This window comes from Zalophus californianus, chromosome 14 (assembly GCF_009762305.2).
Source record: "Zalophus californianus isolate mZalCal1 chromosome 14, mZalCal1.pri.v2, whole genome shotgun sequence".
Taxonomy (NCBI): Eukaryota; Metazoa; Chordata; class Mammalia; order Carnivora; family Otariidae; genus Zalophus; species Zalophus californianus.
This window is the reverse complement of record NC_045608.1, coordinates 77,579,894-77,607,624: the sequence shown is the minus strand read 5'-3', so window position 1 is coordinate 77,607,624 and position 27,731 is coordinate 77,579,894. Positions and strand designations below refer to the sequence as shown.

General features: G+C 39.1%; 1 protein-coding gene across 2 annotated transcripts; it reads left to right on the top strand.

Annotated features, from left to right (window-relative positions):
- LMAN1 (lectin, mannose binding 1) lies at nucleotides 1-27,731 on the top strand. 2 transcript variants are annotated; one of them, XM_027576396.1, is made up of 14 exons: nucleotides 1-276; nucleotides 3,800-3,954; nucleotides 4,036-4,143; nucleotides 5,278-5,339; nucleotides 7,235-7,334; nucleotides 10,196-10,319; nucleotides 12,477-12,535; nucleotides 12,956-13,088; nucleotides 14,718-14,911; nucleotides 15,030-15,100; nucleotides 19,240-19,393; nucleotides 23,701-23,822; nucleotides 24,388-24,450; nucleotides 26,808-27,731. In XM_027576396.1, exons 1-13 carry the CDS (start codon nucleotides 39-41, stop codon nucleotides 24,422-24,424), a joined length of 1,557 nt encoding a protein of 518 aa, XP_027432197.1. In that variant the 5' UTR covers nucleotides 1-38; the 3' UTR covers nucleotides 24,425-24,450; nucleotides 26,808-27,731. The 2 variants fall into 2 exon arrangements, with proteins under 2 accessions (XP_027432197.1, XP_027432196.1); XM_027576395.2 differs by having other exon boundaries at nucleotides 24,388-27,731.

Genomic DNA, 27,731 nt, shown 5'->3' with positions numbered 1-27,731 from the left:
CTCCTCCTCCCGCCGGCCTCCGCTTCCCAGAATCCAAGATGGCGGGATCCAGGCAATGGGGTTCCCTGGCCAGAGTTCAGCCTCTTTTCTGCGCCGTGCTGCTGTCGCTTAGTCGCTTCGCCGGGAGCGACGGCATGGGAGGCGACCCTGCGGCCGCTGGTGCCGGGGGCACCGCAGCCGCGTCGCCACACCGCCGTTTCGAGTACAAATACAGCTTCAAGGGACCGCACCTGGTGCAGAGCGACGGGACAGTGCCCTTCTGGGCCCACGCGGGGAGTAAGCCGGGAAAGAGGGCGGGGGGCCAGGGTCCCCTCCCCGCCTTGCGTCTCCTCTCCTCTCCTTTACCTTGTCCCTGCTGCACACCACTAGCGCGGTGGACCCTTCTCAGCAGCCCCTCCTGCAGGTCGGCTCTGGTCCGCAGGGCTCTCTCCGCCTGCGCCCGACTCTTCTCCCCATTCTGCCCACCCCTCGGCCTCCTGTCCTCCTTTCTTTGATTTCGTCCGTTCTTTCCGTTGAGTCTGGAGGTGTTTTGTTACTTTCCTACACTTGCAAGCACTCAAACTGTCTTCTAAGCATCGCATTTCACTCTAACGCCACGTCTCTACGCGAACGTCCCGCAGCCCCACCCCCGGCCATCCCAACCTGAGACCTGTTCAAGCAGCTTCCCTACCTCCTTTCCCGCTGTTCCTACGTCCTCCCCTGCTGTCTTTTCTCCGGTGTAAGCAATGGTTAATGCTCCAGTTTGTACCCCCTGACGACTCCAGAGATGGCTGGCATATATTGATTTTAGAGTTGTTTTTAAGTCTTGTTATGTCCGAGGACATTGTTACGCTCTTGGAACTGCTACACCTTGAATTTGCCTCTTTCAGTGACTTGGTGTGATCTTTGATCTTTTCAGTTGTATCAACACATTATGTAACAAGAGTCCCACTCATCCCTTTATTTAGTAGAAGGGATATATATATTTTTTGGTATTGTTTCTGCACTTGATATGTTAAAATAACATTACATGTACAGCCTCTTAAAAGTTGTATTTAGTTTTTTTGAAAATTGAAAGTAATCTGTGCTCCATGTTTTATTCACTCTGTCACTGTTGGTAGATAAGAGAGCCTTGCTAGACATTTACATATGTGAAAGAAAATGTATCTGTACTTTCTAGTGATGATGTGTCACTGCTGACTAAGGAATCAGCCATAACACTTGGCATGCTGTAAGCTCTGTTCAGTGACCATCAGATGCACCCTTTGAAACAAGTGGCAAATGCCTTTTTATGGGTTGTGAAGTTCTGGCATTTTGAGTTCCATCATTGTGTAATTAAACAATCACTTATATAAGGTTTGTATACATCGTTTTAGAATGTCAAGTGCTTGAAACAAAATATTCCATTTCTAGAAAGTAATTACTGAGTAGGAAACACACTTTTAGGAAGGACCATTTCACTGAAATTAATGTATAATTTGAAAGTATAAAATTTCAATTTGCCTTAATGACCAAGTCATTAAGTATTTGAAATAGAGTGCAGTTATTTTGTTATTCAGCAGGCATTTGCTGTGTGCCCACTCATCAAGGATATATTGCTGGGCTTTTGTTACCAAGGTAACATTGTTCCTAATATACAAAGATGCTGCAGGTGTACCAAACACAAGTTTTGAGGGTTTTTGGTTTTTGTTTTGGAGTGATGATGAAGTTTTCGGTAGTGGTAATGAATTTGCTCACACTTTTTCACTTCTGCATCTCTCCCTTGCCTGCTTGTTCTTCTGTCTTTCACATTTATTATACCACACACATCAGCCAATTAAGAATGTTAATCAACTACTCAAGTTAGCTATCTTGACTTTCTCTACAGAGCCTATACCCAACTAAACTTGTCTCCTGCAAAAATGTCAGGTCGTGTCCCTGGGTGAATTAAAGTTGTATGACTAGACTGAATTTGAAATAAAGGGACTAGTGTTTTAGTCATGACTTTTCTGCATACTGACTCTGGGCATCCCTGCTGTGAATACCCCTTGCTTTCATTATCACTAACTTTTACAGTCTCATTGTTTTCTTAACTCCATTGATCATTTTTTCCCGTCTAATTTTACCCTGAGATCCATTATTTAGAGCAATTTTTTTAAATAGAGATTTAAGATTTAGTTTAAACATGGCCTATTACATTCATCCCCAAATGAAGACCAGATCGATGGTGTTTCTTTTCTTAACTCTAATGTCCTTTTGTACTGTTAGTACACATCCTGGGTTCATAAGGGCACAAAAATGATCACAGCAATTTGTAACCCTTTGTAGTTCTCAGAGCTCTTTCGCCTGCCTTTCTGATTTGATCGTTTGTAGGCAAGGCAGGTGTTACCTGTCTTAGAGATGAAAAAACTGCTGCTCAGAAAGGTTAAGGTTCTTGGGGAAGGTTACATAGCTAGTGTCAGGAGACTACAACTCATATCCAGGTCTTCTGATTCTGTGTCCACCACTCTTTCCATGAGGCTTGCCCCAACCTTTAAGTGCTTGAAAGTGATGGCGACAGTGACTGATCTTACTAAAGTACCTCAACTTGTCTTTTGTCAGTTTTTCCTAGCTGTAAAGACATGATACAATTATTTCCCAGAATGGATGTCAGAACTGGTTAATAGCTGAGAGGATATATATGTTAGAATTGTTCAAACTTAGGCCTGATAGGTGCTTTAATAATATCTAGTTCTATAACAGGACTAGCTAACACTTATTGAAGTACTTCTGTGCATTATATGCCTATGAGGTTATTAGAGAGATGGAATAACTTGCCTATAATCAAACAGCTAGTAAGTGGTGGAGCTGGGATTTGAACCTAGCTTGGAGATGCAAACCACCATTTTGGGGATCACAATTCTCTTTGAGAATCTGCTGAAACTAAAGAACTGTTTATTGACTTGAAATTCAGTTGACCCTCTCCCTTAGAAGAATATATATGCACAAAATTTTGCATATAAGTTTTGGGGTGTTTATGGAAGTGACTGAGCCCAGCCCCTTCATTTTACAGGTGAACATATGGTGAACCCAAGACAGTAAGAATTATTTGTTCAAAGTCACACAGCTGAACTGAGACTAGGAATAAGTCTCTTGATTCCTAGTGGTATGTTCTTTTCACACTGTTTGAGCTTTCTAACATTTATAAACTGGTAAAATAGTTCACAGTTTTAAAAAAAAATACAAGTTTTTGAGGTACTTGAAAAAGGATAGTTTTCAAGTACCTCAAATCGAATAGTTGATTTGCTCTTCAAGCCATAATTTCCTTCCTCCTGCCCCTTGAATTTTTAATGTATTACAGCATTAATTTTATTTCCCCCCAGAAGTATTTCACTATTCAAAAGATGGGGATGGGAAGGTTGTTAGAAAGCTCTAAAATTTTATTTTCTTATTATTTTTAAGTATTTTATTTATTTTTTTACTATTTTATTTTTTTTGAAGATTTTATTTGAGAGAGAGAAGAGAGCAAGAGAGAGAGAGGGAGAGCACAAGCGGGATGAGGGGCAGAGGGAGAAGCAGGCTCCCCGCGGAGCAGGGAGCCCGACCCGGGGCTTGATCCTGGGTCTCTGGGATCATGACCTGAGCCGAAGGCAGACGCTTAACTGACTGAGCCATTCAGGTGCCCCAAAAGCTCCAAAGTTTTAAAGTTAAAACTGTCAACATGTAATTTTTTCCGAACAAAATTATTGTACAGGTTACCGAGTTAAAATTAGATCTCTGTAGGCATATGGAACAGTTTGGTGATGGTTCCTTGAGTTTTACCTAATTATAACTTAAAGTTCTTCCCTGATATTTGTTCTAGATGCTATTCCAAGTTCAGATCAAATTCGAATAGCACCATCTTTAAAAAGCCAAAGAGGATCGGTGTGGACAAAGACAAAAGCAGCCTTTGAGAACTGGGAAGTTGAGGTGACATTTAGAGTGACTGGAAGAGGTCGAATTGGAGCTGATGGCCTGGTATGATAACTTCTTTAACTTAGAAAGTGTGTATCTATGCATATACCACTAGCCTCTAAATGTCCCTTGTTATATTTACAGGCAGTTTGGTATACAGAAAATCAAGGCTTGGAGGGTCCTGTGTTTGGATCAGCTGATATGTGGAATGGTGTTGGAATATTTTTTGATTCTTTCGACAATGACGGAAAGGTATATATTTTTTAAAGATTTTATTTATTTATTTGGGAGAGAGAGAGAGAATGAGAGAGAGCACGAGAGGGAAGAGGGTCAGAGGGAGAAGCAGACTCCCCACTGAGCAGGGAGCCCGATGTGGGACTCGATCCCGGGATTCCAGGATCATGACGTGAGCCGAAGGCAGTCGCTTAACCAGCTGAGCCACCCAGGCGCCCAGAAAGGTATATTTGTTGTCAGGACTATTACCTACTTGAGCATATCTGCTAACAAAAGTTAGGCTATGAGAAATATTGCTTATTTAACACTTTTGTCAGGTTAGTAGTTTGAGAAATCCCCAAAATATATTCTAAGTATGATGATTAGTCTTTATATAACTGAGACTTTAGAAATTTAAGCTCTTTGCTCCTGATTTGTCATACACCAACTTGAGGTTGTAATGGAGTTCTTACTCTTTAGAACTTTGCAGTGACCTCCCTCCCCGGTGCTCTGTATGTGCTTAGTAATTTTGATGCATAAGCCTGAGTCATTTAGAGGTAGGCAGTGAAACCGGCAGTGTTTAGTATTATAGTCTGTTTTCAAGAAAAGACCCTATGCATTACTACTACTAGCTCACATATTAATATACCTTTTCATATGTTAATCCCTCCATTTGATCTGCCAGTATCTCTGAGGATGTCGTTAAGAGAGCCTAAAACAGTTCAGAACAAAATGTACTTGGGATTTAGTAACATTAACTTGTGCTGCGTTTGCAGCCTTAAGATTGATCTTTGTTTCAGCTGGTAGTTTCTCTGCTGATTGTCAGAGGTCTTTATTAGCAATTTAAAGGAAAACTTAATAACTCCTTGAATGCTGAGGTATATTAGTCCTTCTGTTACTAATCTCCCTTGGGTCCCACATAGTGAATCCTCAAATATGTGTTGTAGTTGATTATTCACACAGGGCACATCATCAATCTTTACTGAGGTGTTAAGAGACTGTTTTTGAATGATTATGAGTTTACTAATTTTTTCTAAATAAGTGGAAATCTTTTATTTTAAAATTTTGAGTCCTAGAATTTTAGAGATGTAAGAGACTTTATAGGACTTCTAGAACGATCTAGAATTCTTTGACCTAAGGACTTTAAAACAAATACATTCTTTTTATTTTTAGAAAAATAATCCTGCTATAGTAATTATAGGCAACAATGGACAAATCCATTATGACCATCAAAAGTAAGTGTGTGTTTTTTATATTATTTGATTGCAGCTTTTTGGAAACCTTATAAAATGTATTGTTTCAAATTTGAATATTTTTCGGATGAAATAAGATTATTAATTTTCTTGATGTATTTTGAAACTTGGTAACAAGGTCTTATTTTAATTTGGTTCTGTTTTAAAGTTCATTCTATGGACCACCTCAGATTTCAAACATAAAAAAGAGTTGTTTTATTGAACCTAAAATTAGATAATATTTTGAAAGATTTATAAAATGTTCCTGGTTCTCGGTGATGCCATTAATCATGTTTCTTTCATCTTTATCTTTGAAAAATAAAGTTGAAACCCTTGACCAAACTAATGGCTGAGCAATTTACACCACCTTACTCATCCTTCATGTTGCTTTATGTAAAGATTCTCAATAGGCTACAAAATTTCTAAGTGGTATATTTATGATGTGTATGAATTAGGTATGTACATTTTTTATTTTTCATGTTTGTTTTGGGAGGAATTACCTTTGAGCCGATCAGTGAACTGTAAGAAAAATTACTCATCTGCACTTCCGTTTACTGTTTCCTACCTTCGTGATTTTTGATCCTTCTAGTTTGTCATGACCACCTGTGGGAGCTATTTAAACCAGAGGTGCCAAGGCCAACCTCCTTGTCAGTCTGCTTCAGTTGACTTGGGGTGGAATCTAGGCATCTACATTTTTAAAAGCTCCATATGTATTTCGATTCTGCCCTGACGTAAAGGACTATTTTGTCCTTCTCTCAGGTAGAGGAGTAGAACTTTCCTCTTGCTGTCGGCCCATGGTAGCTTTGGCTTCTGACGTTATCCACGAGTTCTGACAGGAATCACAGAAAACTTGTGCATTAACTTTGTGTCTTCTGCATACAAATGGCTAACAGACACATGAAAAAATGTTCATCATCATTAACCATCAGGGAAATTCAAATCAAAACCACACTGAGGTACCACCTTACACCAGTTAGAATGGCAAAAATTGACAAGGCAAGAAACAACAAATGTTGGGAGAGGTTGTGGAGAAAGGGGAACCCTCTTACACTGTTGGTGGGAATGCAAGTTGGTGCAGCCACTTTGGAAAACAGTGTGGAGGTGCCTCAAAAAATTAAAAATAGAGCTACCCTTTGACCCAGCAACTGCACTACTGGGTGTTTACCCCAAAGACACAGATGTAGTGAAAAGAGGGGCCATATGCGCCCCAATGTTCATAGCAGCAATGTCCGCAATAGCCAAAGTGTGGAAAGAGCCGAGATGCCTTTCAACAGACGAATGGATAAAGAAGATGTGGTCCATATATACAATGGAATATTACTCAGCCATCAGAAAGGATGAATATCCAGCTTTTACATCAACATGGATGGGACTGGAGGAGATTATGCTAAGTGAACTAAGTCAAGCAGAGAAAGTTAATTATCATATGGTTTCACTTATTTGTGGAACATAAGAAATAGCATGGAGGACATTAGGAGAAGGAAGGGTAAATGAAGGGGGGGAATCGGAGGGAGAGACGAACCACGAGAGACTACGGACTCTGAGAAACAAATTGAGGGTTTTAGAGGGGAGGGGGGTGGGGGGATGGGTTAGCCCGGTGAGGGCTATTAAGGAGGGCATGTACTGCATGGAGCACTGGGTGTTATACGCAAACAATGAATCGTGGATCACTACATCAAAAACTAATGATGTATGGTGACTAACGTAATAAAATTAAAAAACAGACAAACACAAAAAACTTTGTGTCTTCTGAATAAGTAACTTCCAAATATCCCAAGACTGTCATAACTTGATATTATTTTATCTTTCTGGATGGTGATCATTTTAAATAGTGAGTTTTTAGATATTGAGAAGCTTTCTTACCTTTTTTGTTTGTTTTCCCTTTCTTCGTACTACAGCGATGGTGTTAATCAAGCTTTAGCAAGTTGCCAGAGAGACTTTCGTAATAAACCCTATCCTGTCCGCGCAAAGATTACGTATTACCAGAAAACACTGATGGTAAGTAACATGCACTTCGAGATACTCAGATGAACAGTATTCTGGTAGGACTTACCATTCTGAATCTGATAAAAATTAAAGGCATGTAAATTTGGATATTGGTTTATGTACTCAGCGTTGCGAAGAGAGAATGGAAGTGGCTTCAGAGCTTGGCCTGAGTGGTCATGTGTTGTAAAACCTTTCCCGTAGGTTTGCATTCAGTCAGTACATGTTTGACCATCCTACTTGCTAGATGCCACACATTACACACATATCCGAGCCATCCAGATACGAATCTGAGTAAGAGAAAGGTCATTTTCTCCAAAGAGCTTGTAGTTTAGTGGAGGGGAGACACTTGTGTAACATTACTGTGCTAGGTGGGAGACGTGTCACAGCACACATACCATTAAGGAATCAAGGGGTTGGAATCTTGTAACTGCAAGTGGGCGTGGGGAAGGTCAGGAACAGTTTCTCAGAGCTGAGCTGCATCAGGAAGGGGAAGCGGAGATTTCCAGGGTGGGATGCATATTCAAGGCAGAGAAAACAGGCACAGGGACTGGTGAAAGGTTTGGGAAAGGCACATGATTTGGAATGGCTGGAGGATAGAGCAGACTGGGGAGTGGGGTTGAAAGGTCAGTGGTGGCAAGTCACGCAGGCCTCGGGTAGTTTATCCTGTAAGGAACTGTTGGAAGTTTTAAGCAGGAAAGTGAAATGATCCTATTTGTAGTTTGGGTAGATGACTTAGGCAGCAGTGTTCTTATAATGGTATTTGTGAAAGGAGACTACACGTAATGGGCCATGCCTGGTGCTCTGTACTTTAAGTGCAGTTTCTCACTTATTTTTTCCAATAGCCCTATGGGGCAGGCACCCCCATCTTACACACGGGGAAATGGGATATGGGATATTTTAAGTAACTTAGTATCATACCACATAAGTAACACAACTGTGATTTGAACCGAGAGAGCCGTCTTCCCTGCAAGACTCCCCTTGTGGTCTGAGCCAGGGGAGAGGAAAGAAGGGAGGAGAGGTGATTAGGAGGGAGAGACTGTGCTTGGGGGTGGGAGGGTGTGTGCAGTGGGGGAGTCAGAGATAGTTCCTGGATTTCTGGCCAGTTGTACAACTAAGCTAAGAAGCAGCACATTTTTGAGTTTGAGTGAGGAGTGGGAAGGTTGGGAGTTGGTAATGAGTTTAGTTATATAGACAAATTGAGTTCAGGGTAGTACTTAAAGTGGGTATATCCTGGGATGCCTGGGTGGCTCGGTCAGTTAAACGTCTGCCTTTGGCTCAGGTCATGATCCTGGGGTCCTGGGATCGAGCCCCTCATTGGGCTCCCTGCTCAGCAGGGAGTCTGCTTCTCCCTCTCCCTCTGCCTGCCGCTCCGCCTGCTTGTGTGTTCTTTCACTCTCTCTCTCTCTCTCTGTCAAATAAATAAAATCCTAAGTAAATAAAAGAATTAGTACTAGGCAGTAGAGACTCCTAATGGATTTTCAGTTTGTTCAGGTTCAAGGGAAAAGTATTGGAATAGTTGAAAATTTTTAGTGTTAGAATTAGGGTGTGATTAACTTAATACTTTTTGTGTTTTATCTCTCAAAGACAAATGTCTTACTGATTGTTGATTCTGATTTAAAACACTGTAGAGGAGAACCATTCATAAATGATGTAAACTGAAATTGGAGCATTACTGATCAGAGGGAACAGAATATTAATGTTAGCTAACTAAATGGCAGGTGGTTTGAAAAAATTGGTAGTAGGGGCGTCTAGGTGGCTCAGTCGGTTAAGCGTCTGACTCTTGATCTCAGCTCAGGTCTTGATCTCAGGGTCGTGAGTTCAAGCCCCGCATCAGGCTCCACTCTGGACATGGAGCCTACTTAAAAAAAAAAAAAAAGAATTTTAAAAGAATGGTAGTAGTTCACATGTTTCCATCCTACGTCACAAAGAGATTTACCCTTCATATTGACAGATATCTTACTCTCTTGCCAAAAATGCGGACAGTGTACTCTATCATTTTACCTATGTGACTAAATCCTACCAGTCACTGACAAGTGATGGTTGCATCTGTAAGTAATAATAGAAGTGCCCCACTCTGGTGCCACAGCCCTCCTCTGGCTTCCCCTCTGGCTCAGCCACCCTTACGCTGGGTTGTTGGAAGTGAAAGCCTGGGCCACTGCTTAATTGGGATCAGGAGAAGAGTACCTATGTGTCTGCCAGGTTCCTGTGCTGCCTTGGGATTCCAAGATTTTTTTTTTTTTAAGACATTTTGGGTTATTACTTCAAAAATACATTCTGCAGAGAAGAAACTTAGGTGTCCTTTTAGTTTTTTCATTTTCTGCCTTTGTGTCAATATGACTTCTGTCCCTTCTGTTGTCTCTCTGCTAACTTACCACTGTCCAGTCACACCCCCTCCCCAACTGAATAAAGAGAAGCTTACTCCTTGCACAGCAATCTATTTAATATAATTATATTTAATTCTCAACTAGCTGTGGTAAAAATTGTAAATTCAGCCTATTCGTTTGAGCTCTAACACTGGGGTTTCGGAACGAGTCTGGTCCCTCTTCTGTATGAACCATTCAAAGGAAGTCATCGTGGTTCCCTGAGTCTTCTATTTTAGAAAGAGTTTCGTGGAACATTATTAGATATTTCTCTTTAAGCCTTTGACATTTTGTAGGATAAAAACTTTAAAGTGAAATATCTTGTATAATGATGCTAAATAAGTGAGGTAATTTCATGGACAGGGGATTACCCTTTATAATAGCGAGAGAAAACTGATAGCTTTTTGACGGTTAGTAGACCAAGTATAAAGATCAATTAGTCATAAATTGACTATTTGAAATTAATTTTATAATGTCTTGTAAAAGCTATAGCTGCAGTATGTCTTTTTTTAGGTAATGATCAATAATGGCTTCACACCAGATAAAAATGACTATGAATTTTGTGCCAGAGTGGACAATATGGTTATCCCTCCTCAAGGGCATTTTGGAATATCTGCTGCAACTGGAGGTCTTGCAGGTAAATCTTGCTATCTTTTAATATTAAAAGTTCGTGTATTGAGTTTCATTGGGAATAGTCTATTTGGAGAAATGCAGACTTATTTACTTTTAACCTTTTTTTTTTTTTTAAAGATTTTATGTATTTATTCATAAGAGAGAGAGAGGCAGAGGGAGAAGCAGGCTCCCCGCTGAGCAGGGAGCCCGATGTGGGACTCGATCCCAGGACCCTGGGACCATGACCTGAGCCGAAGGCAGAAGTTTAACCATCTGAGCCACCCAGGCGCCCTACTTTTAACCTTTTAGGATGAGCTGTAACCTTTACATAGTCTGCAGAGCTGGTCTTTTGGTATCTTGAATCTGCTCATTTTCTACTGATATTCTGTAGGTATAGAGTTGGCTGGGGCTGCATACAACTGATGGTCGACATTTATTTTTTTTTTTAAAGATTTTATTTATTTATTTGAGAGAGAGAATGAGATAGAGAGAGCATGAGAGGGGGGAGGGTCTGAGGGAGAAGCAGACTCACTGCCGAGCAGGGAGCCCGATGCGGGACTCTCCGGGACTCCAGGATCATGTGATGGTCGACATTTAAAGTCAAGGCTATAATAGGTTAATTGCCAAGTGGTTTAGGATCCTGAAAGTTGTCACAGCACATTTAAATGAATTTGGTAGCCTGAGGAAATATTATTGGGGATTAAAGTTTTTTTTTTTTTTTTAAGATTTTATTTATTTATTTGACAGAGAGAGATAGCGAGAGAGGGAACACAAGCAGGGGGAGTGGGAGAGGGAGAAGCAGGCTTCCTGCCGAGCAGGGAGCCCGACGTGGGACTCGATCCCAGGACCCTGGGATCATGACCTGAGCTGAAGGCAGACGCTTAATGACTGAGCCACCCAGGCGCCCCTGGGGACTAAAGTTTCAAGATACATTTACCATTTTTGCCCCACATTTGGTGATAAATGAACTTCTCGTTCGACGTTAATACCATCTTGTGTTTAAAAAAATATATATCATCTTGTGTTTACATGGTATGTTTTGTATAATTTTTTATTATTTTCAAATATATAATTGTTCCTTACAACATCACAGGGAGGGAGAGAGAGGATAGATTGTTTTACTTATTTTTAGTTAAGCTTGCCAAATCTTGGATTAAAGTACATTATAAATATTACATGGCCAGTAATGGCGGCCAAACCAAGGCAGGACTTGGTTTGGATTTCTGACTCCTGGGTCCAGTGCTCTATCACGCTGTACATCTTTTCCTGAAAAGTTACATAACTTACACACTTGGAGTGTTAAAATTTTCTCTTCCATCTGGTTGTATATCTCAATCTCCATAATAGCGGGAAGAAAGCATAGAGATTTCCAGTTGGAATTAATTGCTCTTGCTGTGCAGACATGACTAGCCAGGATTGGTATTTTAGGTCAGCATTATGAGGTTTGATCTGCTAAGTCCGTTTTCAGCTTAAGCAGCCTGAAATTAATTTGATTTTTAAAATATGATTTTAAATAAAGTAAAATTGTTCATATCTGCTGTGTGAGGGAAACAAATATGAATGATGTATATAGATAGGGTGGTCATATTATCTAAATTGGAATGTTTTGAGAATAAAAGAAGATGCTATTAGTAATGCCAGGACAACATGGATAAATCAGGACTGTCCCAGTAAGCCAGCACAAAGCAATGTCAAGTGTGTAACAAGAAAGTAAGGCAAGTAGCGGTAAGTACTGTAAGAAAGATTGAGAGACAGGAACGGAAACACATGAAGGACAGGATTTTGTCTCATTTGGTTGGGACACAGCCTGTGAGGGAGATTTGTGGGAAAATATGGGAAGATCTTGGTGTCAGATTTAGGAGTCTGGGCTTGTTTTGACCCCTCGTTTGTTTATTCCCTGATCCCTTATTTATTAAACATCTGTTATATGTTAAACACTGTTAAATATTATGGTTTAGGATAAAAGAAAATGAATTTTAGTTTATCTCTGATGTAAATCTTTCTGGTGAATTTTTATCTCTAAGCTCACAGCACCATTGCCTTTACCAGATGAGAGCTGATTTTTGTTATTTTTCATATTGATTATTTTTAAAGCAACAGATCTCTCTAAAGTAACTTCACAACCATAAAAATCTGTTATGGAACTTTTTCAGATTTTTTTTTTTTTTTTTTTAATTTGTAGATGACCATGATGTCCTTTCTTTTCTGACTTTCCAATTGACTGAGCCTGGGAAAGAGCTGGTAAGTATACATTTTTTTTTTTTTCCAAAGTTTATTGCTGAAAACTTGGGAAGCCCAACTTAGATTTGGGTCTTGTTTCTGCCTGTTATTGCTGTTTGATCTTGTAAAAGTGACTTAACCTCTGTACCGCTCCATTTCTTCACTGGTAAAACTGAGACATTGGTACCGGCCACCTTGTGGTGTCATAAGCATTAAATAGGACAGTGAATTCAATAAATGGTAGTTGCTAGTGTTACTGTTTTGTTGTAATTATTAGTAGCAAGAGTAAAATGGTTTTGATTTAAATAAATTACATTTTTATGTTAACCTTTCAACTAGTGGTTGAGTAGTTCAAATGAAGGGGAAAAAAGTATATTGAGGTTTATTATTTTCTTATCTTTTTAATTTTTTTTAATGATCTATTCCTAAATTCCAAAAAAGCCTACCCCAGATAAAGAAATTTCAGAAAAAGAAAAAGAAAAGTATCAGGAAGAATTTGAGCACTTTCAACAAGAATTGGATAAAAAAAAGGAGGAATTCCAGAAGGGCCACCCTGACCTTCAGGGGCAACCTGGTGAGTTGGAGGAAGCTATGCTCAGAGCTGCACAGGGGTTGTGGCACATGCATTCATCCCATCCTTGAGCTCTTGTCTGGCATATCCAAGTCATTTCCAGAAGCAATCTATAAGCAAATCTTCTGCCATCACAAGGGTTGGAGGTTGATGTTTCTACCAGTAAGGGCGTGGCTTAGGAAAGCATGCAGTGGGTGATACTGGGTGATGTGGATGAACGGTGATCCCCTGAAGTGCAGGCTCTGTGAGGACAGGGATTCTGTTTTCCTGTTGACTGCTCTGCCCCTCCCGACACCTAAAAAACATCAAGAACCCAATGCTGACCTAGTAGTTGAGACTCAGTAAATATTTGTGGAATGAAATCATCTAAAGTTTATGCCTTTCCTTTGAGTGGCACACATTACCTTATTAATATAGAGATAATACTGGAAAAATATCAAAATTCTTGTGAAAGTAATATGATTCTCTAGCTCTCCTCCCCTTACTGCTCGACAGAACTCTAGACTTGAAAATTTGCAAATTGTAAAATAATTAGTCTAAGCCAATGTTGAACTTAAGTGTGCTGTGTGCCAAAAATAAAACACAAGAAGTCCAAGTAGAGTGGCTTTCTATTATCTGCTAACTTTTATCTGGATTGTTCCCACCAGCACAGATGATCAAAGCTGTATTTAATATGGCCCATAGCTAGCTTTTGTACTCCCTGTGATTCTCTAAATGATCAATAATATAAATCAGACTTAAAGAAGATAAAAATGAAAAATAAATTTAATTCTCTTCTTGAATTTGTTTTAAATATCACATATGATTTGTGAGTATATCCTGAAGCTTATTGTAGTAAGTGTTTGAATGAAATAATTTCCAGCACAATCAGCTTTAAAAGGGAAATCAGCTGTTCTCAACTCCATTGTTAAATTCATTACCTAAGTGAAAGGCACAAATTTTAAAAGCGTAGTTTGATGAATTCTGACAAATTTGTATACCCACTTAATCATCACTCAGGTCAATACATAGAATATTTTTATCACCCCAAGATGTTCCCTCATGCCTCTTTCAAAGTCAGCCTCCCTCTTCAGAGGCAACCACTATTCCGGATTTCTGGTAACATAGATTAGTTTTGCCTTTTCATATAAATAGAGTCGTATAGTATATTTGAAAGGAAATTATTTTTAGGTGAAAAAAATTCAGAACTAATTTATAATAGGTGTTCAGCCACCAGACATGGCAAAAAACAAATAGTAATGTTGTCATGATTGAATTGATTATCTGCATGTTCACTGTGGAGGAGGTCATACCACTGGAGTAGATCATATTGGTGATGTTCTAATTTTAGTATATGTTGATACCTCCAAGTCACTTACGATGTTTCCAAAACTACATGTGTTGGTGGGGCACCTGTGTGGCTCAGTTGGTTAAGCGACTGCCTTCGGCTCAGGTCATGATCCTGGAGTCCTGGGATCGAGTCCCACATTGGGCTCCCCGCTCAGCAGGGAGTCTGCTTCTCCCTCTGACCCTCTTCCCTCTCGTGCTCTCTATCTCTCATTCTCTCTCTCTCAAATAAATAAAATCTTAAAAAAAAAAAAAACTACATGTGTTGGTGATTTTGATCATTTTAATATGCAATTTCCATTTCAGCGGATGAAATATTTGAGAGTGTAGGAGACCGCGAGCTGAGACAAATCTTTGAAGGACAGAATCGTATCCATCTTGAAATCAAGCAGCTGAACCGCCAGTTAGATATGATTCTTGATGAACAGAGGAGATACGTCTCTTCCTTGACAGAGGAGATCGCTAAAAGAGGATCAGGAGTCCCAGGGCAGCAGGGCCGGGTAAGCTTTGCAAGCAAGCATGTGTGCCTTAGGCAGCCTCTGATGGAGGAGGATGGATGGCGGAAAGGCTGCTCCGCCATATCTTCCTACAGAACTGGGTTCTTCTGTTTTCCTCCAGATCACCCAACAAGAGCTGGATACTGTTGTCAACACTCAGCACGAGATCCTGAGACAAGTAAATGAAATGAAGTAAGTCTACAGAAGCCACGTCCCAAGTGTTAGGTGATATCCAAAATCCAAAATCCAAAATCCATGGCTTCTCTCTCCCTCTGTGCAAGCACATTATTATCGTAAGAATTCCCCATGAGGGTAAGAATCACATTCCAGATTCATTTTATAAATCAGGGAGTGGAATATACAGGAACCTTTGATACTCAGAAACTGCCAGTAGGCCTAAATGTTTGAATTGTTCTAAGGCAGAGGAGAAAAAAATGCTTTAGCATCTTTAAAAAAATACATTTGTCACAGCTACTTGACAGCCAGAAGTATTCACATATTTCTAAAATAAAAAGAATATGTGTAATATATAACAATTCTGTGAAGAATCCTAGAAGGGTAAGCATGCATAGCACTGTAGAACTGTAATACACGTATGCCTGATGCAGGAACTTCTTTTTGATGGAAGGAAACCATTTTCAAGGAAATATGCTATGTATGACTACCTCTCTTCCATTCCATCTTGTAGTCTAAGAGAGACTGGACAGGGTTGGAACAGAGAAGAGCTACCGTGTCCTTGGAACTTTGAATGATAAGTTTCTAAAAAGTGTTCACTTACACAGATAATTAACAGCTTTCAATGCCTACAGTAGAGAAACAGCCAAAGTGTTACATTTTATAAGCTAACTTTTTAGAGCATTGCACCAACCAGTACAACCCTTGACAAACAAAAATGTCAAGGTGAGTTCTTTAGCACTGGAAAATTAAACAGTATTCGGTTAATACACACAAGGTGATAATATCCACACCTAGAGATGAAAGGCAGCCCCACTTGTAACTGCAGATTGGTTCTTCTTTTCACTTTTACTGTCTCGCATTTTTAAAAATCTTTAAGTTGTGAGCTCATGATTAAAATATTTATGATCCTAAGTGAATAGTTAAATTATTTCAGAAATAGGGGCACCTGGGTGGCTCAGTCAGTGAAGCAGCTGCCTTCGGCTCAGGTCATGATCCCAGGGTCCTGGGATCGAGCCCTGCATCGGGCTCTCTGCTCCGCGGGGAGCCTGCTTCTCCCTCTGCTGCTCCCTCTGCTTTTGCTCTCTTGCTCTCTTTGTCAAATAAATAAATAAAATCTTTTTAAAAAAAATTCTTTCAGAAATAGACTGGGTCATGTGACATTATTTTAAAAAATCTTTATTTTGATCTGATTTTAGACTTCAGACATTGCAAAAATAGTACAATTTCCATTATATTCCTTTCCATCTTCCCCTAATGTTCACAACTTACGTAACCATAGCACAGTTGTTAGAGCCAAGAAATGAACAGCGTTACAGTACTATTAACTAATGATCTTATCCAAATTTCACCCGTTTTCCACGCATGCCCTTCTTTCTGTTCCATGATCCTATCCAGCAGCACACATTGCATTTAGTTCTATCCCTTTAGACTTCTGCAGTATGAAATAGTTCATCTTCTCTTGTCTTTCATGACCATGACGGTTTCTGCATTAAGCTGTTATTTGGTCCACTGTCTCTCGATTCAGGTCTGTCTGGTGTTTACTCATGATTGGATGGAGGTTCTGCATTTTTGACAAGGATACAACACTGTATCATGTTCATGATGTCAGTATGTCTTATTTCTGTTGTTGGCTGGGATCACTTGGTTATGGTGGCTTTTTCCTGCTTTCTCTACTTTAAAGTTACTGTCTTTCCCTTGATGCTTAATTATATTTTGGGAAAGGTACTTTGAGACTATGTAAAGATATAAATATCCTGTTTCAGTTTAAACTTTTGCTTGCTAATTGTAGCATCCACTGACATTTTGCCTGAAACAAGAATGAGGTATTTCCCAAATGCTGGGGTTTTTTTTTTTCTCTTTTCATCATTCCTTCCCATGTATTTATTGGAATTCTGTAAGGACCAGCTCTTTTCTGCCCCATTTATTTATTTAATCAATTATTTATGTCATACAGGCTCATGGATATGTATTCTGTGGGTTACAATCCCATACTATCATTATTTACTGCTCAAATTGTTCTGCTCTGGTAATTAAGAACTCCTCCAGGTTGGCTTCTGTGTTCTTTCAACAAACTGTCATCTTTTTTTAAACCATTTCTTTAACTTTCTGGTGCTACACCATGTTTCAGGCTCATTTTGTGTTTTCTCTGCCCCGGCTCTGGAATCAACCACTTCTCCAGTGAGCCCTGGTTCCTTTTATTGAAAAAAGGTACTTAAAAACCCAAGATCTGGGCAGTACGTGTGCTCACTCCCCCTGTGGTTCCACTGCTCCTAGGCCCTCTCAGTGACAGAGCTAGGGAATAGATGAATGTTTACTAACCCACGCATACACACATATCTTTATTTTTGTACCCATCACTCTCATTTGTATTAAAAAGACCCTGAGATTATCCAGACATTTTGGATTCTGGTTGGACTAGACTAGGCTGAACATTACAGAGTTGATTTTCACCTTCTTCTTTCCTTTGAAAATTCTTTCTCCAGGAGGGAGAAGCCTGGTTTTTATTATCTATAATGTACTTACTTTTTTTTAGTGTGCACATAATGTACCCATAAAGTGGTTTCAAATTGTTAACTAATATCCCCATGAGGAACATATTTACTAATAGATTTATGTAAAGATCCTTTTGCATCTAACCTTATAATTTGTAATATAGACACTATTTTCCAGACAGCTAGTTAGTTCAGTTCTCTCCCCACTGTCTTCAGTACCGTTATGCTATGCATTCATAACAGAGTTACGTTCTTTGTTAGCATTTGTATTCGTCCTACATCCTGGTTGATTTTAATCGTGTATATTTGGGGTATATGAAGGTTACATGAATACGATGGTTCTGAGAGGTTCTGAGTCGAAATTTATGTGTTCACTGAAGTGTCACTCCCTCTTCAGCACCACCACCCCATTCCCATTTCCCCCCTTTCTAGCCTTTTCCCACCCACCCCCCATTGCTAACCTATCCCATTCATTTCTGGTTTCTTCTTCTTGTACTTTTTCCACACATGTATTTTCTTAGATCCCCTTCTTTCTTACGTGAATGGTAGTATATTCTAGATACTCTTGTGCTTTGCTTATTACACGTAATAGTGGTACTAGAACATCTTAAGATTCAATTGGTAGTTAGTAAATCCTAGCCATCTGGCTGTATTATCCATGAAAGCACTTATTTAGAGTAGTTAGCAATCCTCATAAACTCCCACTTACTAATTGAGAACGAATGTCATGCATACCATAAGTTAAGGTAAAAACTGAACTCAGATTTCTAAATTTATCCTCTAGAGCTTTTTTTCCTTCTGGATTAGGCTTCAGAAAAAAAACCGTAAAGAAAGGAAATATTTATGTTTTGTGGAATAGGCGGTTTGTGTCTGTGGATTTTCATCTCCTTAGAGAATCATAGAATTTTTTTTAGCAAAAACATGTAGTACAATTCCCTTCAGTTTACAGAAAAAGAAAAAAAGGTCCTGACTGATAAAAGGTCCCAATATAAAAACAGTCAGAAGTAGTTTCATTATCTCCTCACTTTCAGGTGCTATTTCTAGCATACCAGAATGCCTTGCCAATTTTTATTTTCATTAAACATGTTCAAACATACAAAGAAGTTGAGCATAAAAGTCATCCCTCATACTCCATCCCCCAGTTGCAACAGTTATTAATAACTGGATGTTGTCGGCCTGCACTGTTCATTATGAAGTACCCCCTTCAACCCCTCCAAATTTTCGTGGCGGTCACAGCCATAACCTGAATCCATCATTTCCTGAGAGAGCGAAGAGGGGCACTCTCGCTCTGAAGTTCCCTCTCCATTTATTTTTATTTATTTATTTATATTTGAGAGAGAGGGAGCATGGGTAAGGGCAGAGACAGAGGGAGAAGCAGGCTCCCCACTAATAGGGAGCCTGATGTAGGACTTGATCCCAGGACCCCGAGATCGTGACCTGAGCCAGAGGCAGACGCTTAACCAACTGAGCCACCCAGATGCCCCATAAACTGTAGTTTTATAAATTGATTTCCAATCCTGAATACAATTCAGTATTTCTAAATATTGATTTTTTTTAATCTAATATAATGGGCTTAGAAGTATATCTAACCTTTTGAAATGCGCGACTGAAAAAAATCATTTTTCTAGCAACTCCCTTATCTAAAGGGATTTTCTGTTTCAGGAATTCCGTGAGTGAAACTGTCAGGCTGGTCAGCGGCATACAGCATCCTGGATCTGCAGGTGGAGTTTATGAGTCAACCCAGCACTTCAACGACATCAAAGAGCACCTTCACATTGTGAAGCGGGACATAGACAACTTAGTGCAGCGAAACATGGTAAGCTCTTGCCTTCTACTTTTATCATCATCAGTCTTCCTTAGAAAAGAAAGAACACATATTCTGAAAATATTATAACTTTTTACTTAATCCTAATGTTCATCTTTAATACTCAAGGTAGAATTATTCCATATGATCCAAATGTCTTTATGTTCCATGTTTCCATACCCTATTGAATATAATTTTTTTTAAGATTTTATTTATTTGGGGGGGAGGGGCAGAGGGAGAGGGAGAAGCAGACTCCCTGGTGAGCAGGGAGCCCGACGTGGGACTCGATCCCAGGACCCTGGGATCATGACCTGAGCCGAAGGCAGATGCTTAACCGACTGAGCCACCCAGGCGCCCCTCCATACCCTGTTGAATAGAATTTTTAAAAAATACATTGCTATTCCTATCATTGGAGCTGTCACAGTCTCAGACTTTTTTCTAGATTCTTTCTGTAAATTTTCTTTTAAAAAAATGGCTCTTATTATCAGTAATGATATCTTTAAACAGTTTTAAAAAGGTGAACATCTAGGGGCGTCTGGGTGGCTCAGTTGGTTACGCGTCCTGGGATCGAGCCCCGCATCGGGCTCCCTGCTTGAAAGGGGGCCTGTTTCTCCCTCTCCCTCTGCCGTTCCCACTGCTTGTGCTCTCCTGCTCTCTCTCTGCCAAATAAATAAATTAAATAAATAAATAAAATCTTTCATTAAAAAAAAAAAGGTGAACATCTCTTGACCCTTTACTGAGACAGACGCTGGGTAGCTCCCACTTCTCTGGGCTCTGAGGAAGCGCAGGTCTGACACTGGATGATTGGTAGCCTCTTTCTTTAAGCAAGATTCTTCTTTTTCCAGCAACTTTTCCTCTCTTACTTGGTTCACTTTTTAAAAAGTTGTTTTTGTTTATGGGCGCCTGGGTGGCTCAGATGGTTGGGCGTCTGCCTTCGGCTCAGGTCATGATCCCAGAGTCCTGGGATCAAGTCCCGCATTGGGCTCCCTGCTCCTTGGGAGCCTGCTTCTCCCTCTGCTTCTCTCTCTCTCTCTCTCCCCCTCTGTCGCTCATGAATAAATAAATAAAATCTTTAAAAAAAAAAAAAAGTTTTTTTTGTTTGGTTTTGAATTTGGTTTAGTTTATCAGGCCTTTTTTTTTTTTTTTTTTTTAAAGTATAAGCCCCATCTACATTTTTAGAAATTGGCCATAAATATTAAAGATAGGTAACATGTTTTCAAAGTTAAACATGCATAAGAGACAATATTAGATGACAGACCTGTGGTACTTACAAGTTTTTCAGTTTTAAGTTTTTCCTTAACTTACTTACTGGCTTCCAAACCCTTATAAAATTCACAAATGTGGGGTACCTGGGTGGCTCAGTCATTAAGAGTCTGCCTTCGGCTCAGGTAATGATCCCATGGTCCTGGGATCGAGTCCCACTTCGGGCTCCCTGCTCGGCAGGAAGCCTGCTTCTCCCTCTCCCACTCCCCCTGCTTGTGTTCCTGCTCTCACTATCTCTCTGTCAAATAAATAAATAAAATCTTTAAAAAGAAAAAAATTCACAAAAGCTTGTAGCATTTGCCTCTTCCCTTTCCAGTCCAGTCTCCTTGAAATGACCAACACTAAAAATTTGCTGTGGAACAACCCAATCAAAAATGTGCTAGAGAAATGAACGGAGTGTTCATGGGAAAAAGCTTGTACCATATATGAAAAGATGCTGAAGCTACTTAAATAACAAGAGAAATGGAAAATAAAACTCTCCTGTGATACCACACCTGTTTGACGAAAAGCCAAAGTCTGACAACATACTCCCTTGCCAAGGCTAGTAGCACATTGTTAGAGGGCGTAGAACATGGCACAACCCTTAGGAAGGAGAATTAACGATGTATAGTAAAAATACACATTCATTTGCCTATTGAACCTAGCATTTTTTACAGATACACTGGCAAAAAAAACCCCAGATACCTAGAGGCACCTGCGTGGCTCAGCTGGTCAAGCATTTGACTCTTGATTTCAGCTCAGGTCACGATCTCGGGGTTGTGGGATGGAGCCCCGCATCAGGCTCCGTGCTCAATGGGGAGTCTGCTTGAGGATTCTCTGCCTCTGTTCCTTTCCTGACTCCTGTGTGTGCTCTCTCTCTCAAATAAATAAATCTTAAAAAAAAACCAAAAAACCCAGCATGCTCAAGGCTATTCTTGCAGGACTATATCGAATAGCTCTAAAAGACTGGGGACAGATTAAGGAAATGGGAAATAAGTAACAAGATGGTAATTATGAACCCAACTGTATGGATAATTATACTCAATGTAAATTTCCTGTAAATTTGTATCTAGACTAAACCTCAGATGGTTTCTCACATCTACAGAGTAAGATAGATTCAAAGAAGGCTAAATTTTACACTTGTGCTTTTTATTTCTTCCTTATTAGGGAACAATCTGGGGGGACTATCGTTTCTCTGTCCACTGTTTCTTGCTTTTCTTAATATAAGCAGAAACTATATTTTTACAGATAGTAGCAGACTATACATATTTATCTTCTCTCTGCTTTCTTTCACTTACCGGGGTGGCCATAGTGGTATACAGATACTTCGTATTCCTCTTACAGCTGCTTGAACCCCATTATGTGACTGTATCATAGTTTATCATTTCTTATGAGAAGTCAATCTTTTGTTTCTCTGTACCTAATGTGTCTTTTTTCTCTGCTTTTAAGATTTTCTCTCTGATACTGATTTTCAACAGTTTATGATATGCTTTGCTTTTGTTTCCTTTTTCATCTGCTTGGGGTTTAATATCTTGGTTCTGTGAGTTTATAGTTGTCATTAAATTTGGAAAATCTTTAGCCAGCCTGAGTTTTGCCTGCCGTGGGGCTCAATCCCACAACCCTGAGATCATGAGCCAAAAACCAAGAGTCCCACGCTCAACTGACTGAACCATCCTGGGGCCCTTTCTAATTTCCATTCCAATTTCTTCTCTGATCCATGGGTTTGAAGTTGTCTTTCTTTGGCCTTCCCCCACGAACCCCCCCCCCAAAATGCTGATCCCATCATTTCTTGCCATTTTGTTCACTGCCTTTGCCTTCAGACAGGTGGTGTTTGTTTTGGATTGGATTTGTTTCTAGCTCTGCTAGTTGTCTTCTGCTAGGTGGTTGGTCCATATTACCCATTCTACCTTCCCAGAAGTTCTAGTACCTTATAGGTTATGTGGAGCTTTTTATCTTCAAAAGTTTTTTAAAAATATCTATTATCCTTTAGGAAAGAAAGTTAATATGTTGTTAAATAACTTTCCGGAGGTCATTAACTAGTAAGTGGTAGAAGGGAAGAACTTAGGTCTTTAACATGTAATCTTGTCTCCTTTATATTTTCGGATACTGCCAAATCTACATTTTTATGTCTTGGATGTTCGTATTTTTCAAATATGAGTTAAGAGTTTTCTTAATGACCATTACCTGTCATCCAAAGCACTGTGGTTTATTCCGAGTTCTGTTTGCGGTTATTCTCTCCCAGTTTGGGCCTGTGTTACGGTGCCCAGGCTGGTGCTGTGGGAGGTATGTATGTACTGCAGGGCGGTGTCCCACGGATGGAAACATACTGAGAACAGCTAATCCAAGAAGCTGTTCTGTCTGGTCTGGATACCTTGATTAAATCTTTGTCCCTGGTATTTAATTACCCCCTTAAAATAGAAAGAATACCCATGGAAATAGGAAAAGAAACATTTTTCAAAATACTAATTGGTAATATTGGCTGCTAGGAGGTTGGGGAGGATGAGGGCTAAGAAAAAGCCCTTATATTTGTCAGGCAGTTCATTGGTGAGGTGACGATGTAATTGCCTGAACCAGAACACTTTTGAGAATAAAGGGGATATTATTAATAATCACTGTAGTACAGCAAGTATAAACTGAGTGTGTTCAGGGAATTCGTGGTCTGTGACCATCAGGAACACAAAAAATCATCATCATCATGCTGAAGATTCGAGCCAGATGGCAGTGTGTTAGTGACTGGACTGTGAAGGTAGAGGCCTTCCAGTGTCAATTCCTCTTTCAGAAAGTTCGGTGGTGGGGGTGTCTGGCTGGTTCAGTCAGCGTAACATGCAAATCTTGATCTTGGGGTTGTGAGTTTGAGCCCCACATTGGGCATAGAGATGACCAAAAGAGTAAATAAGTAAACTTTATTTTAAAAAAAGGGGGGGTGGTAAAAGTTAAGGGGGTGGAAGATATTTACAGGACAAATAAATGAAAATCTTGAGTTTATGTAGTTAACCATGAATTTAATAAAGGTTTCACATTTATTTCTTTTTCTAAAATACCACTTGGACTAATTGTAATAGTTCTTTGCCTTATAGCCATCAAATGAAAGACCAAAATGCCCAGAACTGCCACCATTTCCATCATGTTTATCGACGATGCACTTCGTTATATTTGTAGTGGTACAAACGGTGTTATTCATTGGTTATATCATGTATAGGTAAGTCTAAAATTTGACTCAACCTTTTTCTGTATTTGTTTTGTTTTATTTTATTTATTTATTTATTTATTTTTAGGATTTTATTTATTTGACAGAGAGACACAGCGAGAGAGGGAACACAAGCAGGGGGAGTGGGAGAGGGAGAAGCAGGCTTCCTGCAGAGCAGAGAGCCAGATGCGGGGCTCAATCCCAGGACCCTGGGATCATGACCTGAGCCGAAGGCAGACACTTAACGACTGAGCCACCCAGGCACCCCTGTATTTGTTTAATTTTAAATATTCAAAGTAATCTGTATGTGTAACAACTTTCAGCACTTGTAAAATTCGGTTTACCGCAAAGCAAGTATTATTTCTAGTCTATTTCAGTCAGGTGGGAGTGCATGTATAGAAAGTATGCTTACCTTAATGCATTTTATACTTATACTTCGAAAGTATAGAAAGTATGCTTATCTTAGTGCATTTTATACTTCGAAAGGCAATGTATATTTCAATTCTAAGCAATCCTGTTTCTTTATGAAGTAAAATATATAGAACTTTCAGATTTTTTTCTTTCTCTTTTTCCGTAGGACTCAGCAAGAAGCAGCTGCCAAAAAATTCTTTTGACCACCATTTTCATATGTCTACATCATGTATGTATGTACAAAATGTCTTTTTGAGGGAATTTAAGTATTTAAATTGCTTCATAGTCTAAATTATTAAATTTTATATAAAATGACTTTAAATATTGATTTGCAGTAAGAATAAACCTTAAAACAAAGACAAACACATGTAAATTTGTGCATAGTACATAAATCTATTTAAATTTCAGTGAGTTTCTGGCCAGTAGAATACAGCCACTGAACAGAATATTGATAAATAAGACGGTAAATAATAGAAATGAGGGGCAACCCCAAGATGTGCACGTTACCCCTAGGCCCAGTGTTGAACGTTTCTTTACTTAACATCAGTACACGCGCCCTGCTGCCCCCGCGCTGAGCCCCCGTCCTGTTCATTTCATCACCAGAGTCTTGTCTAGAGGCCCCAGCAGTCCTTTTATCCAATACAATTCCCTTTGAAATCAAAGAATATTTTGTCTGAGAGCTTTAGGATCTAGATAATAGGCTTCAGAATGTTGAAGTATCTTTCCCTCTGATTATCAATGATGCATTTCACTTTTAAAGGAAATTTTGGGGGAAAATTAATAGCTGCTCTTTGCCTGAAAAACCGTTGAGTTGAAAATGTTCCTCTCATAACGGTTTTTATGCTTCTGCCTGGTAGTGTGCTCAGTTCATGACGGCTCATATTCGTGAACGTCTCCATGCCAATGGTATCAGTTCCATAATATGAAAATAATTTTTGGATTTATGTTTGTAATTTAAGGAACTTATTTCTCCCATTTTGTATAGTATGTAAATTCAGCTCAGATTGCATGTCCTGAGGAGATTTTAAGTTCACCAAAAAACCTACCACTGCATTTTGGTTTACATCACTCCATACAATCTGGTGTCGTTTAAATCAAGGAGGCTGGAATAGAAGCAGTGTTAAGACGTTTGAAGACAAAATTTGAAAAATAGAATCAATACTTCTGATTTCTTTTTTTTCCTTCCTTCCTTCCTTCCTTTCTTTCTTTCTCTTCTTTTCTTTTCTTTCTTTCTTTCTTCTTCTTCTTCTTTTTTTTTTTTTTTTTTATGCCAGAACTAAGGATATTGTGAAGCACTTGTTAGGAAGCTTAACCTTGAAATGTCAGCCTGGAAGGGGTCGTGGTGGTCTTTGTCCGTAGTTGTCCTAGGTGTTACAGAATCGGTCTGTAAAGGACACTTTGAGATGCAGACTTGGCGGTGTTTTCACAGCTGGTGTAGACCTGTGTTTGCCGACTTCAAAACACTCTTTTACCTCTTTTAGCTAAGTACTTATCTTTCATCTGTCACAGAATCCAAAATAAGTTATACTGTTTTATAAAACAGTACCATTCCATTCTTCCAAATCTTCATAAATATGTTCTCAAATGCCATCTACAGATTGGGCTGACTGCCTAAAATCTATACAAAGACCATGAGGACCTCTGCATTATAGCAGTACCTCCTTCGTACTGTGTACACAAACAGTCCTAGCATTGCTTTATAATTATATTAGCATTTATCCTGGAATGCTGAGTAAGAATATTCTAATAACAACGCACTCTACTTCAGTCACTTTAACAGAGAAAATGATTCTCTGGTGTTTCTCCTTTGTGGTATTCACATTTTGAAATTCATGTTCCAGAGCCGTCATCACAGGATTTGCTCTTAATCTATGGGGAAAATAAAAAAAAAAAAAAAACCTTCAGAAGAATATTTAAGTTGTGGGCTGTGAAAGTTGGGAACTCCTCTTGAGATAAAAGGCTGCAAAATATCCAGTGTTATAAACTCCATGGTCTTGTGTGCCTGAACGGACTAAAGGGACACCAGGCATATGTGTGCAGTGGACATTGTTCAGGCGACAGTTGGAGAGGAATTGTGCTGACCGTTACTAATTCAAGTGGAGAGAGCTATTACGAAAATGTGTGAATCTTTTTCTTTTTCACTTAGTAATTTAATTTACTTGAAAATCACTCAGTAAAGCAGTTCGCGTAGGCTGTTCATCATTTTATTTGAAAATCGGTTTATTTTCCTCAAAATCATTGACTTTAAGTAGCTCATTTCTGAAGAAAAATGTTTACTCTGTGGAAAAATCAATCACTGCCAGGATTCTTTAATTTCTGTACTATTTTGTATAATTAAATTTGTTACCTTCTCTCACACCAGCAAGTATTTTACAGGTGCCTTGGATTAAAACAAAATTGATTTTAAAATTTTAGTGTAAGTCATTGTTCCTGTGATACCACTTTTAAAAAGAAATCCAATGACATAACAGCTAATACTTTTTTTTAATGTACCTGTTTGTGTTCTAATTGTTTGAATGCTTTATTCAGCTTGAAACTTTACTAAGAAGCCACGAACAATAAACAATGTTTTGTTGTGTATTAAAGGGACATCGGTGTTTCTCGAAGTGTGGTCCGTGGGTCATGGTGTGCTTGTGAAGCGTACAGATTCCAGGCCTCCATTCCAAACCACCTGAATCAAAATTCAGGGGCGGGGCTTCAGAATATCACTTTTCAACAAGCACCTCAGGTGATTCTGAGCACACTAGTGTCTGAGAACCACTAAGATAGGGAGTGGGGAAAGAAAACTCTTTTGTTTGTTGGTTTAAAGCTGAGCTGAGAGCATAATATACCATTTTCATTTTCGATGACATTAGCAAATGTGCACTGATTCATTTATTCTTACAATGAATGTTTTCCTTACTAAAACTCTTGGTTTGTTAACAACCACAGACTAAACCCAGATTGTTGCCTGTAGCTCTTGGTACTTTGGTTGATAGCTTTTAAACTTACAAAATCATCAGATCATGGTCAAGCCATGAAAACTCCCACCTCAAAGTCTGCCTGCTAAAGCATTTTGCTTTCCTGATTGCAATTTTTGTGACATTTTATCTCAGACAGTTGTACTTTTTTGATAACTTAGGGAAAACAGATTACTTGAATAAGGGATTGCCTGACCCTGTGCATTGCAGAGATACAATCTTTGTAAAGAACTTAAATAACAGTTGTGAATATTAAGATGTGATTATCTTTTCCTGTCCATGTGCTTATTGCAGGGAAATAGTGAATAGACGATTATATGGGGGATTTTTTTATTTATAAGATCTAATGTAAAATCACCACTTGCAATTTTTTAGATCTGTACGTTGCCTGTTTAATATATTTCTTTTAAAGTTTAAAAGGATTTTCTATCCACTGTTAATTTCAATTGGATAACATTTTGTCAAGTGTTTTTTTCTGATTGTTATTTGATGCTAGCTGGAATTCAAGAAATGACATTGACCTTAACAAATAAAGAAATATTTTAGTAAA